The following is a 14,270-nucleotide window of genomic DNA, read 5'->3' as shown; positions in this document are numbered from 1 at the left end:
CAAGCGTGCTGAATAAGAATCTGTGGTCCAAGCCTAACATTACACCAATTAGTCGAGTAATTCTCCCCTATCCCTGGGGATAGGGGAGAAAGAATACTTCCCACGTATTCCCTGCGTGTCGTAGAAGGCGACTAAAAGGGAAGGGAGCGGGTGGCTGGAAATCCTCCCCTCTCATTTTTTTTTTTTTTTTTTTTTTTTTTTCCCCAAAAGAAGGAACAGAGAAGGGGGCCAAGTGAGGATAATCCCTCAAAGGCCCAGTCCTCTGTTCTTAACGCTACCTCGCTAATGCGGGAAATGGCGAATAGTATGAAAGAAGAAAGATATATATATATATATATATATATTTTTTTTTTTCATACTATTCGCCATTTCCCGCATTAGCGAGGTAGCGTTAAGAACAGAGGACTGGGCCTTTGAGGGAATATCCTCATATGGCCCCCTTCTCTGTTCCTTCTTTTGGAAAATTTAAAAAAAAAAAAAAAATGAGAGGGGAGGATTTCCAGCCCCCCGCTCCCATATATATATATATATATATATATATATATATATATATATATATATATATAAATAAATTATCTATTTATCTATTATACCTTGTCGCTGTCTCCCGCATTAGCGAGGTAGCGCAAGGAAACAGACGAAAGAATAGCCCAACTCACCCACATCCACATATATATACATACACGTCCACACACACACACATATACATACCTATACATCTCAATGTATACATATATACACACACACAGACATATACATATATACACACGCACATAATTCATAGTCTGCCCTTATTCATTCCCGTCGCCACCCCACCACGCATGAAATAACAACCCCCTCCCCCGCATGTGCGCGAGGTAGCGCTAGGAAAAGACATCAAAGGCCACATACGTTCACACTCAGTCTCTAGCTGTCATGTATAATGCACCGAAACCACAGCTTCCTTTCCACATCCAGGCCCCACAGAACTTTCCATGGTTTACCCCAGACACTTCATATGCCCTGGTTCAATCCATTGACAACACGTCGACCCTGGTATACCACCGTTGCAATTCACTCTATTCCTTGCACATCTTTCACCCTCCTGCAAGTTCAGGCCCAGATCACTCAAAATGCTTTTCACTCCATCCAAGATAACGTTCCAAGATAACGTTCTTGACTTCCAGATATTCTTCAACACTCCCAGAACTTTCGTGCCCTCCTCCACTCTATGATTCACTTCCGCTTCCATGGTTCCATCCGTTGCCAAATCTACTCCCAGATATCTATAACAGTTCACTTCCTCCAATTTTTCTCCATTCAAACTTACCCCCCAATTGACTTGTCCCTCAACCCAACTGTACCTAATAATCTTACTCTTATTCACATTTACTCTCAGCTTTCTTCTTTCACACACTTTACCAAACTCAGTCACCAGCTTCGGCAGTTTCTCACCCAAATCAGCCACCAGTGCTGTACTCACTTCCCAAGTTCTCTCATCGACAACAGACTAAATACTTGCCCCTCTCTCCAAAACTCTTGCATTCACCTCCCTAACAACCCCATCCATAAACAAATCAAACAACCATGGAGACATTATGCACACCTGCCACAAACCGACAGTCACTGAGAACCAATCACTCTCCTCTCTTCCCACACATACACTTGCCTTACATCCTCAATAAAAACATTTCACTGCTTCTAACAACTTGCCTCCTACACCATTTATTCTTAATACCTTCCACAGAGCATCTCTATCAACTCTATCATATGCCTTCTCCAGATCCATAAATGCTACGTACAAATCCATTTGCTTTTCTAAGTATTTCTCACATACATTCTTCAAAGCAAACACCTGATCCACACATCCTCTACCACTTCTGAAACCACACTGCTCTTCCCCAATCTGATACTCTATACATGCATTCACCCTCTCAGTCAATACCCTCCCATATAATTTCCCAGGAATATTCAACAAACTTATACCTCTGTAATCTGAGCAATCACTTTTATTCCCTTTGCCTTTGTACAATAGCACTATGCAAGCATTCTGCCAATCCTCAGGCACCTCACCACGAGTCATATATACATTAATTAATCTTACCAACCACTCAACAATAGAGTCACCCCCATTTTTAACAAATTCCACAGCAATACCATCCAAACCTGCTGCCTTGCTGGCTTTTATCTTCCACAAAGCTTCTACTACCTCTTCTCTGTTTACCAAATCATTCTTCCTAACCCTCTCACTTTATATATGTGTGTGTGTATGTGTGTATGTGTGTGCATGTGTGTGTGTGTGTGTGTGTGTGTGTGTGTGTGTGTGTGTGTGTGTGTGTGTGTGTGTGTGTGTGTGTGTTTCCTGGGAATAGGTGAGAAATAACACTGCACAGGTATTCCCTATACATCATGGAAGGCGACTAAGGGGGGCGGAAGCATCTGGCTGGAAATCCCCCCTTCCTGTATTACTCTCCCAAAGAAGGAAGAGAGCAAGGAACCAAGTTAGGAAATTTCCCTCTTAGGCTCTGTCATCTGTTCTTAATACTAACTTGCTCACACAGGAAATGGTGTGCATGTAAAATATATATACATACATATATATGTATAAATCCCTGGGGATAGGGGAGAAAGAATACTTCCCGCATATTCCCTGTGTGTCGTAGAAGGCAACTAAAAGGGGGAGGAGCTGGGGGCTGGAAATCCTCCCCCCTCATTTTCAGTTTTCCAAAAGAAGGTACAGAGAAGGGGCCAAGTGAGGGTATTCCCTCTAAGGCTCAGTCTTCTGTTCTTAATGCTTCCTCACTAATGTGGGAAATGGCAAATATGTATAAAAGAAAAAAAAAAATTATATATATATATATATATATATATATATATATATATATATATATATATATATATATATATATATATTTATTATTTTTATTTTCTATTTTGCTGTCAAGTATAATGCACTGAAACTGGGGCCCCCATATACAACCAAACCCCAAAGATCTTTCTGTGTTTTCACTGCAATGCTTTGTGGCCATGGTTCAGTCCACTAACAGCAAAATGTCCCATGTATTTCACAATGCTCCTATTCACTCTATCCTTTGCATACCTCACACCTTTCAACATGTTCAGGCCTCAAAACTTCAAAGCATCTTCCACTCCATCCTTCCATATCCTCCTTAGTTTCCCCTTTATCCTTGTTCCCTCTATTTCTGACATGTATACCCTCTTGAATCACCTCCATACATCCAAACCATTTCTGTACACCCTTTTCAGCCCTCTGTTACCTAACTAACACATCTCCCTCTTACCCTATCACGTCCTATTCATTTAACCCATCTAAAACCATATACTGCCTTCAAAAACATTTGATTTCCAACATATTCACCCTATTCTTTACATTTTTGCTTTATGCCCATGCCTCACATCCATACAGCACCAATAAGACTAATACATCATCACAAATACCCATGTTTGCCCTTAACGACAATGACAAAACAATAACAACATTAACAAAACACACGTACTGAAATGCCCTAATAATCATTAAACATCGAAACAAACCAAAACCATCCCACAAGACAAATACTCAAATGCATCTATGCTCCCTTGACATATAAAAGTTACATTTTCTTGTCTGCATTCTGGACAACACTCATCTCTCCAACATTTCAAACACCCTCTTAACATACAGCAGAGATTTACCATGCCCAAAATGCATCATCCAAACTGAAGATGGTGAACATCTACTCATCAAAACTGGTTGGCACCCATCCAATAGACAAATACATACACTACCATTACTTTAGGACACAGTGGACACAGCTGGCTTTCTGAGTGCTGTGGGAACCTGGTAAATGGGATTCCTCAGGCAAGGAGGTAAGATACTTAAGTAAATACTACATACAGCAATAGCACCTCTTTTACAGGGCTTCTGCAGCTTTAGGGATGCACTCTACCTATAATCAAAGAGATGATGGACTTGCTCAGAGTGAGAGGTTCCTCAACATGACTTTCCCCATTTTCATCCAGTGACAACGACACAACCTCATTGAAGGGAAAGTTTCACGGGCAGTGTAAAGACACAATAGCAGAATCCAGTAACACACAGATATGTATTTCATTGTTATATAATCTTAGGATGCCTTATACAGGGTTCCTGGAGCTCCAAAGCCACTCTTATATTAGTATCCCGAAAATGACTAGATTGTAATCTTTAGTTCTTAGAGAATGATGCCATACAACCTTGCTAAACATGTCTTCCAACTGCAGTGTAACCTCATGCAGGGAGAGTCCAGTAATATATATATATATATATATATATATATATATATATATATATATATATATATATATACCTTATCTTTCACCTAGAACCTTTCAAAACTGGAAGCACTGTGTTACATATAATATTCACACCTGCTACCTAACAAGCTAATGTAATTAATTCCAGCTATATATTGCAGTGTAATACAGCTTCAGTATTCAGATGATTTCATCTTTCAAAATTACAAGATTTCCAAAAGCAACAAAATTATCTCTAGTAAAATGGCAGCTGACAATATGCAAAAAATATATACAAAAATCAACAATAGTTTATCATTCATCCCAACATTTCACAGTATATCATTATTATCATTAAATTATAACCCTAGAACCTTGGGCTGCAATCCACAGGGGAACAAGGTAAGATGGATAACTCTGACACAAGGCAATTCTTTATAATGATGTACTCTCTTCCACTCAATGATAAAAATACAGCCTCATCAAAGGTGACCTCTTACTCAGGGTGTTACAGTGTCTCAAGGGGTCCACTATCACAATATATACAAAGCTGCAAAAACTGGAAAAGGGATGAAGGCGTCCTAGGACAATCATATATAAATAATCATTCATATATGTATGTGTATATATACACACACACACACACATATATATATATATATATATATATATATATACATATATATATATACAGTTCACTAAGTACATTACACAAATGACCACTTTGTACCAGTATGATACACAATGAGAATACTATAACATCCATACTCATCCAAACTACATACTGCAAACAAACTTCCTTCCCATCAACACATCATGGGGAATTCCAAGTCTCACACAGCACGATATTATCATGTAATTGTTTATACGGCAAAGGACCAGTTTCATTAAATCATATAAACTTCTTATTGATTATTCTGTTTTTAATGTTGAGAGATAAAGAAAAACATATTCTACATGTGAACTACATAAATAAGTTCACCCATGCTTTATGCTGTGATCTCTACGAAGCCAGTCATTAAAAAGAATCCTCCTCCTAAACAAATGTCATGTCAAAACATTATTTTTCACTAAGTGGTCCGTAATTATAACTCATTTTCAAATCAGTGACAATACATAATTCAAATCCTTTCGCTCTCGCCGCTGACACATCAGTCACTGGTACAATTGCAACTCCAGCACCACATGTACTGACACTGCTGGGTGTCAAAACAACAAATAACATAGATGAATGCAAAGGAAATATCAAATGACATATCACTTATCTAATGTCTATGTGGTAAAGTTAGAGAGCATCACCTACCATAGCTTCACCAATACATTTCACTAGGATCATCACACACACACCCTTCTCAAGCCCGGACTGGGAGTCAACTGTAAACAAAGTGACAGCCGAGGCCCAGATGAGCGTCGAGATGCGCACGGGCACGCCGCCACCCACACGGCCGGGCAATTTCAAACCATAATATAAAGCAGAAATACTTATGTTCTCTAATATCTTAGTACCTGTGATTGTTAATTTGTTTATCTCTCTATAAAATGTATATATCTTCACGTTAGCAGGGAGTTTAAGTTAATAGTTACAAAAATCAATAAACGGTTCGCGTGTTGACAGATGCGAGCTTGATACCTCTCATGAACCAAAGCTTTAGTATTATTTGAAGCAAAAATATTTCATATACTAAATTACCGTAACCTCTCTCATTTGAATTCTATATTCGTATCTGGTATTGACGTAAACAGAAATGAAAGATTCAAGGAAAGCTAATGAATTACAACTGCTGGGCTTAGCCACAAAGAGGTTGGTACCAAAGATGGAGATAAAAGAAAAATAGACGTATAATTTCAATCATCTTCGGACCAGATAAAAATCATACGTTCGACAGAGAGTAAAACGGAAAAAATGAGTGTTCATTAAAAGATTACTGGAGGCTCTGGAACTGCGAAATGCAATTCGAGCGATGGAGGACAAAAATGGTGACGTTCAATTAAAGGTTACGTTCGCTTAGGAATCATCTGTCCAGAAAGTAATTTAGACAAGCAACTAAACTCAATAACAAGGTGAAATTCACTGAAGTATTCACCAAAGTGAGAGACCAAGGGAAGAGACAAAAAAATCAAAAAAATAATCGTGACAAAAAACGAGGCCAAATCCGGTAAGTGCACGTAAGTCCCCTACCACGTAATGAAAAAAAAAGATCAGATTGATGAATGCAGACGCATATGGATTATCTAGAAAATGGAATTTAGGTATCGTATCAAGGCAAATGTCCATGACGATCGAGAAACAAAGGCTATTAAAGAGATTAAAAAAAATCTCAGTTGTTCTGCTGAGTGGGGCACATGTTAGTGATGATGGAGAGACGGCATAATGCGAGGAGGACTGGCCCTCTTAATGAAAGATAACCTCAAGGTTCAGGAAATAGGGGCTGATGGTCCATCCATTCCCATGATGGGAAGATTAACTGTAGAAACGACCAGATCCCAACCTTTAAGTTTTTAAGCCAGATTGATGATGCAGACAGTGAATAGTTCTTTGAAATACTTAGAGAAAAGACAACCAGAGAATATAGAATAATACTAGGTGAGAAAGTTGTTAAAAAGATTGCAAAAAAAAGGTATTCTTAGAGTAAACAAGAGGTGGATGAATTGAACAAACTGGAAGAGATTGTGGTAAATATAGACAGCTCACAAACGTTTAAAAAGGTTGTACGACAGAAACGAGTGTAAAACTCCTACGTAGAGTATAGAAAGATAACCACAAGTAGTTAAATACTGATTATTCCATAATAGTAAACATTTAGCTCTTTTACTATGCAACATAGAATAAACGTCAATGAAACTTATTGGGTGACCTTTACATTTCAACAGATCAATATAAGAGAAACAATCTAATCTAGAATGAGCAATGCCGGAAGTACCTACTCTTGTTAATCAAAAAGATAATATTGTATAGTGAAACTCTGGGAAACCTCAAACTACATGAAACATTTCGAATGGCGGGTTTACACTCTGGCAGCTAGATGTACATTTGCATGTTCTTCCGCAGTCAGGAGATTTGGGGAAATTTCTTTCCTCCTTTTATGATCTGTGAACGTTGAGAAGCAGCATCAGCATTTTTTCTCCGTTTAAATTTTGTCCCACCAACAACAAAACTATGTTCTTGCGATTGCATATCAATAATCATGAAATTCTTTTATACATGACTCGGTTACATGTCAGTGTCTATTGACAACTGCTTTTAACCACTTCCATTAATATCATTTGATGTATACGTCAACCTAAAAGCCTCTTACTCTAATGACACGAGAGTCGTTTTTGTATTTCTATGTACAAGTACCGATACAGTTATGAAACGTAGGAATTGATAACGACCAGTATATGAATACAAAATTTGACAATAACTGTACCCGAGAGTACTCGTGAATATTGATTTAAGATTTAATCTGTGGTAAGAAAAACAAAACACAATTTTATGTAATCGGAGTGTAAGAGAAAATAATGTGTATTAAATGGCCATATCGTGTAAGTCATATATTGTGATCGTCACAAATCCATTATATAGCACATTAATTCTATATCAACCGACTGTTATTGCTTGCGATATTTATCACAGCTGTAAAATACATTAACATAAAGCTAATCATTTTCATAACAACACACAACGTTAATAATTTGTGGTAACATACGAAGGCATTAATCACCAGGTAACTGAAACACTGTTGTTAGGCTACGCTGCATAATACTCACAGTCCGATTCTTTACCATGAATGGGATTCGATCCAATGTCCTTTCCCTTTAAAAACTTGACTGAGGTTTCACAGCTTCTACTACTTCCTTCCTTCTATTTCGTACGATGGTCTTTATCCTATTATGGCCTTTAATCTTTATGGAATATAATAGCATTTAGCTTTAGCGTTTAACAAATTAGGTTATTGCAAGTTATGTTTGGTCAAAGCCAATGCACTTAGGAAATACCTGAGAATATGAATGCAGACAGTATGAAGATTAAAAAGTTGTATAAAAGTATGAAAATCAAGAGATGGACACAAGTGTAGAACACACTCTGCGTACTATATAAATCATTCAGTGCAAGCACGTAGTTGTATTCAGTCAAGAAAAAAGAGAGACATTATACCTGACTTTTTACAACAAATATACACATTGTATGGAGCGCAAAACCTCTTCTTGCCCTAAATAAGACAAACCTCAGGTATATGTACCAAAAATATCTACAAAGACTACAAGACAGATTCAACATGTAGTCCCCCCCCCCCTGTCTGGTCTGCCCCTTGGAGAAGACACGAACATTAAAGCCGAAAATAAAAATACAAAACAACGCCACAGGATGCACAGAAAAACTTTAAAGAATTGTGTAATGAAGAAGTAATAAAAATTTTGGAAACTGAAAAGAAGAAACGGAATGTATTTACTTTCAAAGTGTTGGGATGTAAATGTTTGTTTCGGTTTGTTGAATAGACCATTTTGAAGATAAAACGTTCGTTCGATAAGAATGGAATGTTTCTTGAGGATGTGGTGTGTGCTGGAGGTATTGTGTTGGTAAAGGCTATGTAATTTGTTGTTGATGAAGTGGCAGTTGAGGACACAGATATTGTGTGTGCTGAAGTGTTCGTTGATTATGTTAGTTGAGGATGACAAGTTAGATGTTGGCTGATGAGAAAGTGCTTGAGCACGTAATTCCTGTTAAGAAAGTATTCGTCAGTGTAAGACTCCTTTACTGATGAAATATCAATTGAGAACAAATTTTCTTTTATTGAGGGTAAATCGTCTGACTGAAGATAAGTGTTTGTTGGCAATGAAGCGTTTGATTGGAGATGGATGTTTATCGAGGATGAGGCGTTTGCTGATGGTGAAATGTATGAGGGATTTAAAGATGATGAACAAACCAAAAGCTTTGAAAAGGTTTTTACTAACTCCGTGGGCTGAGCTTAGACGATTACTAAATATTTTCATATCTAATAATTGACAGTAGTGTTTGTAAATGAGTAAACAAAGACATCACGGGATGCTTTGACAAGATCACAGAGAGTACCTCAGGATTGTGCAATGCGCCGTTGTTGCTTATCAGTCTAACGCAAGGGGCGAGTCGAGATATGATATAGAGACGAGGTAATCATGGGGTAAAACTGCACAACTCTGGAAAAGAACTGATGCTGACACAACTGCTGACGATAAAAAGATATTGCTCTTCCAGCTGAGCATAAAAAGTTGGAAGGAATGTTGCGTAGTATAGCAATGAGTAGGAGGAGGGAGGTAATGGAGGTGAACACGAGACAAAAGAAAAAAATCAGAAAAATACCTATCTGTGACAAGGAAGGACAATATCTAGTTCGATATGTCTGAAGAGAAACGAGTTGGGAGGTGAAAATGAATTTAAGTGTCTGAAAGCAATGACCAGTATGCACGGCAGTGAAAATGCCAAAAGCAGTGCTAGGAAAAATATCTAATGATCTTTTAAATCTGGAAGGTGGGTAGAAATAGGCCTCCATGAAGGATTTAATTGAACTCCTAGGTGTAGTTATGTAACCTTAATGTTTATACTTACAGATGTCTTAAAACAGAGTTATGCAGCTGAATAATCTGTATGGTATAGTTAGAACTGAGATCATACATGAAGATACGAAAATAATTTGTGGTGTGGCTTTGTCGTCAGAGTCAGTGAAGCTGGTATGAGTCTTTTGAGACGCAGGCCAATTGTACAGCTGGTGAAGATTTATTTTGCTTTGTTAAAAGCCCCACGGAAAAATGTAGATCAAGGGAGAGAGAGACACACACAGAGAGATGCGGTGAATGAGCTTTTAAGGGCTAGGTGCACTTTAGGTAATGATAGCAAGGAAATTATTATTGATCGTGCGTAGAGAAAGCGACCCCCTCTGTACGAACGAAAAATAGGAAGGGGGAGGGTGAATGGTGTAGCAAGTCTTACCTGACGATTCAGCTATAGGGAGGAGGGCTAACAATCGTGAGAAACTAGTTGGTATGAAAAGGAATACTGTAAACCTTGTCGCACTATACGGAACTCGGGAAGCTACTGCGTCACATGATTACTGTGTGGCCGTTGGCAACTCAAGAGTGGGCCGTTTTGATAACTTTTTCCCTACACCTCAATGCTTTGGAGCCTCCTACCCTCTCATATCTTTTCCATTAACTATGACCTGGCACATTTCAAAAGACAGATTTTTCACTTCCTCCAAAATTCCCTATGTCTCTTCTTTTTCCCTTTCATTAACTTTTCAATATTCCAATTACGAACCGGCCTTGATGTGGACTTTTGTGCGTGACTGGAACCTCCAACGTAAAAAGAAAAAAAAATAGTACAATGGTTCGAACCCTGACCAATACGCCAAGAACCTTTGATATCATGGTTAGGCCTATGACCTGACCCTTAAAGATTAGATCAAAGATCAGGACATCATATCTTAATGATGTATATAAGCGGTATGAGAGGTTGTGGTCACGTGTCTAACCCAAACATATGGATAGAGGTTCAAAATGGTGTTACATATAAGAGACGGCTTCTGTATTTACTGGAAGTCTGCCACAGGTTGTTTACACCATTAAAAAAATGTCTTACGTCCTCCTTCATTATTGACAGTGTATCGTGCGGCTTGCTTGTCCACCACGGTGATGTCGAAATGAGACTTGACGGTCTTGATCAGACCCGTACCAGCGGCAGACTGCCAGGGGGGAGGAAGGTAGGCTGCTACACGACCTGAATCATCTTGCTTCAGCTGCCCGACAGCCGCAGGGTAGAAAAGGATCGTCGATGTCATCTGTCGAATAAAATCTTCCATGAACATACTTCTTAATCCTGAATATATGAAATATAATTGATATATATACAAATGCGTACATAATAGACATGAAAAGTACCATGGGTAGGATGTATGTGACGGGAGCTCGTGAGAGTGGGATAGGCTAGTGAACCTACTCCCTTTTGGCTTTGCTACAGATGAATACCTGCCACTCGCTTCTGTCTTGCCCCAGCAGCAGCACCTCGGCCAACATTTCACTTACTTTCTCCCCTCAGTAAACTCAGTATAACTTTCGCAAAGAATTATTCTCGGCAAAGAAGAATTAGAACAATGCCTGGAGTATGTTGATCCCACGTTCTGCGTATAATTACTGACTTCAACTAAAAACAAAATGAAAGCGAAATTTGACCTCAACTGTATGTTCCCGAACCCAACACTGCCACCCTCCTCTCGTCATGTACAGTTCCAGCCTCTCAGCCGTCACTATCCGGACAGGGATCAGACCCCAACACGTTAATACCCCCAAGCCATGATCACCCGCGTCCTATCTTTTAATTACCGAGGCATCCTCCCCTGCCACACTTCTCCCGGCAGTCATTATGGAGACTGTGCCTCGTAGCTCACACACCCACGCACGCACCAGCCTGTCACTATTAGCCTGGGAAGCACGGCAACCTTACATTATCATAATGCAAGCACTGAACCTCCTCCCTTGCACTATCACTATCTCAGTATTGCACCAACCCCCTCCCCCTGCGCGCCGTCGTTCCCCCCCCCCCCCCTTTGCACCGTCATTATCCAAGCAGTAAGCGCCTGATTCCCTCCCTCCCTCCCCAGGCAGCGTCATTACCCAGGAGGGAAGGCAATATGCCCTCACGACGGTATGAAAACATAACACAGGAGTTATGGCGGTCGGCCAGAAGGAACACGGCAGCAGCCCGGCCACGGGTCACTCTGCTCCACCCCACCAAAGTGGGTAACACATGCCCTATACTCCAACATAAGGGTAATGCACGCTCCATACTCCAACATAAGAGGTAACACGCGCCCTATGCTCCAACGTACGGGGTAACACACACCCAATACTCAAACATAAGACGTAACACACGCCCCATGCTCCAACATAAGGGGTAATACACGCTCCATACTCCAACATAAGGGGTAACACATGCCCCATACTCCAACATAAGGGGAAACACACGCCCAATACTCCAACATAAAGGGTAACACATTCCCCATACTTCAACATAGGAGGTAACACACGCCCCATACTCCAACAATGGATAACACACGCCCCATACTCTAGCAAGGGGTGACACGCCCCATACTCTAGCAAGGGTAACACACAAACCATACTCCAGTATAAGGGGTAACACACGCCCTATACTCCAACATAATACGTGAGAGAAAGACAGCCAGATGGAGACAAAAAGGTTCACTAGTTTTGTACTGAATTAAAACCAATATAATCATCATAAAATCCTGAACCACCCGCCTCTCCTCTACTGGTGAGGTGGACCCCCTGCCTCCCATGTCTCATACCGGACCATGACCGATGGACCGTTCCTCACCTCGCAAGAACTTGAAGGTCTTCCTGAAACGCGTAAGTCTAATCAGGACCTCTGAAGACCGAGGGGGTCACTCTACAACACACCACACCTGCACTCAGAACATGTGAGCCCACCACACAGGACTTATAAGACCCTCCAAGCTCTACTAGTCTATTCTAAAGTCCCACTCAGGATCTACAAACTCATTCGGGTCCTAATGATTCGCTTAGGACCTAATGACCCTATTAGACCCTACTTGCAGATCCGCTCAGAATCTAGTCTCACACGGGATGTGCAGACACACAAAGGACCTTGAATCAACTCGGAAAATACAAATCCATGCGTCACCTACGAAATTCTTTATCGACTTAAAAGTTCAATCAGGACCTGTAACCTGGTAGAAAAAAAGGCTACCTTTTGTACTGGTACAAAAAAAAAAGAAGAAATATTTACGTTCTGATCATCTCAGTAGAGTACCTAGACTGCAACCATAACCAGTCACTTTTGTATATATATACTCAAACGTACCTGAACAAAACAGCAACATGACTGACGATCTTTTACTTACAGTCTCGAGTTGGAAAACTGCCTCCCTCTGGAGGAAGTTACCTGACCTTCACCATACAGTTACTACAGATCCCGTAGATGTGGCGTGCCCACACGATTGTACAATACCTGCCGGGTCTGTACCACCAAAACTGCCTTTCCTTAGTTTCTATGATTTTACATCATGCAACACATGTCTAATGTACGTTAAGAAAACTATAGCCCATGTTCCCACTTGTGTTAAGAAGTGTGAATGCCAAGTAATGTGGTAGTAACATGGTATCAGGGTCTAAAGCAGATAACTCCAAAATAAATATAGCAAATTCGTTTGCACCAGCAGGCACGCTTGATACAGAGGATATACCAAGACGTATCCAATCATAACCAACTCTTACAATCGGGGAAATTAGCGCTAGACACAAATCAATTAGTAATTCCAAACATATCGATCCTAACAGACAGCAGCAATTAACACCACTAAATACACATAATATTGTACACCTGGAAGGGTATCTAGAGCTAATTCATGTGTATGGCGGGGTTTTTGGTCTGAGTTCAACATTCGCATACTACACATTCTACCATTATTGTTCATGATATGGAAAGAAATTATCATCCTAGGCTAACCAGTATCAACATAGCTCATACCATCCTCCCTGGGAAAGAGTTCAAACGAAAACGTCTCAAAATCCCTGATGATCAACGTCACAATTATATTTCTCGTGCGTCCGGCAGGCATAGGTTCTACCAGCCTAGCACGGTGGAGGAATTTCTCGTACGTCCGGCAGGTATAGGTTCTACCAGCCTAGCACGGTGGAGGAATTTTTCATAATGACCAAGTGGAAACTATCCTGCAGTGCTCAGAGCCATGAAGACGGATTAGGAGATCCATGAACACATCACAGCCTAACCCACACAGACACTAATGCCTGCTACAATGATCCACAACTTGAGGAATATAATCTCTCGCTTGGAGAATCGGACAAGCTTACAGGCGATCACGAACACCAGACATGCTGGATCTATTCCAGTCTGTCTCAGCAATTGCCAGCCAGAGAGTGATTGAACTTAGACAATCTGACTGGAAAACATTTGTTGATAGATTGAATACACATACACCTACCAGTAGGTCGTGGGGAGACAT

At 40.1% G+C, this 14,270-nt stretch overlaps 1 protein-coding gene across 2 annotated transcripts in view; it reads right to left on the bottom strand.

Moving 5' to 3' along the window:
• Window positions 1–8,515, bottom strand: part of LOC139762345 (tyrosine-protein kinase transmembrane receptor Ror2-like) — a 422,639-nt gene extending 414,124 nt beyond the window's left edge. The window contains exon 1 of one of the 2 annotated variants that reach the window (XM_071687040.1): window positions 5,558–8,515. In XM_071687040.1, the coding sequence (XP_071543141.1) occupies window positions 5,558–5,590 (33 nt within the window). In that variant the 5' untranslated portion in view covers window positions 5,591–8,515. The remainder of the gene's footprint in view (window positions 1–5,557) is intronic. The other variant, XM_071687041.1, reaches the window with a different exon arrangement.
• Between the last annotated feature and the right edge of the window lie 5,755 nt (window positions 8,516–14,270).

Source organism: Panulirus ornatus, chromosome 43 (assembly GCF_036320965.1).
Source record: "Panulirus ornatus isolate Po-2019 chromosome 43, ASM3632096v1, whole genome shotgun sequence".
Lineage (NCBI taxonomy): Eukaryota > Metazoa > Arthropoda > Malacostraca > Decapoda > Palinuridae > Panulirus > Panulirus ornatus.
Note: the sequence above shows the minus strand (reverse complement) of the source record. Positions and strands in the feature narration are given on the sequence as shown.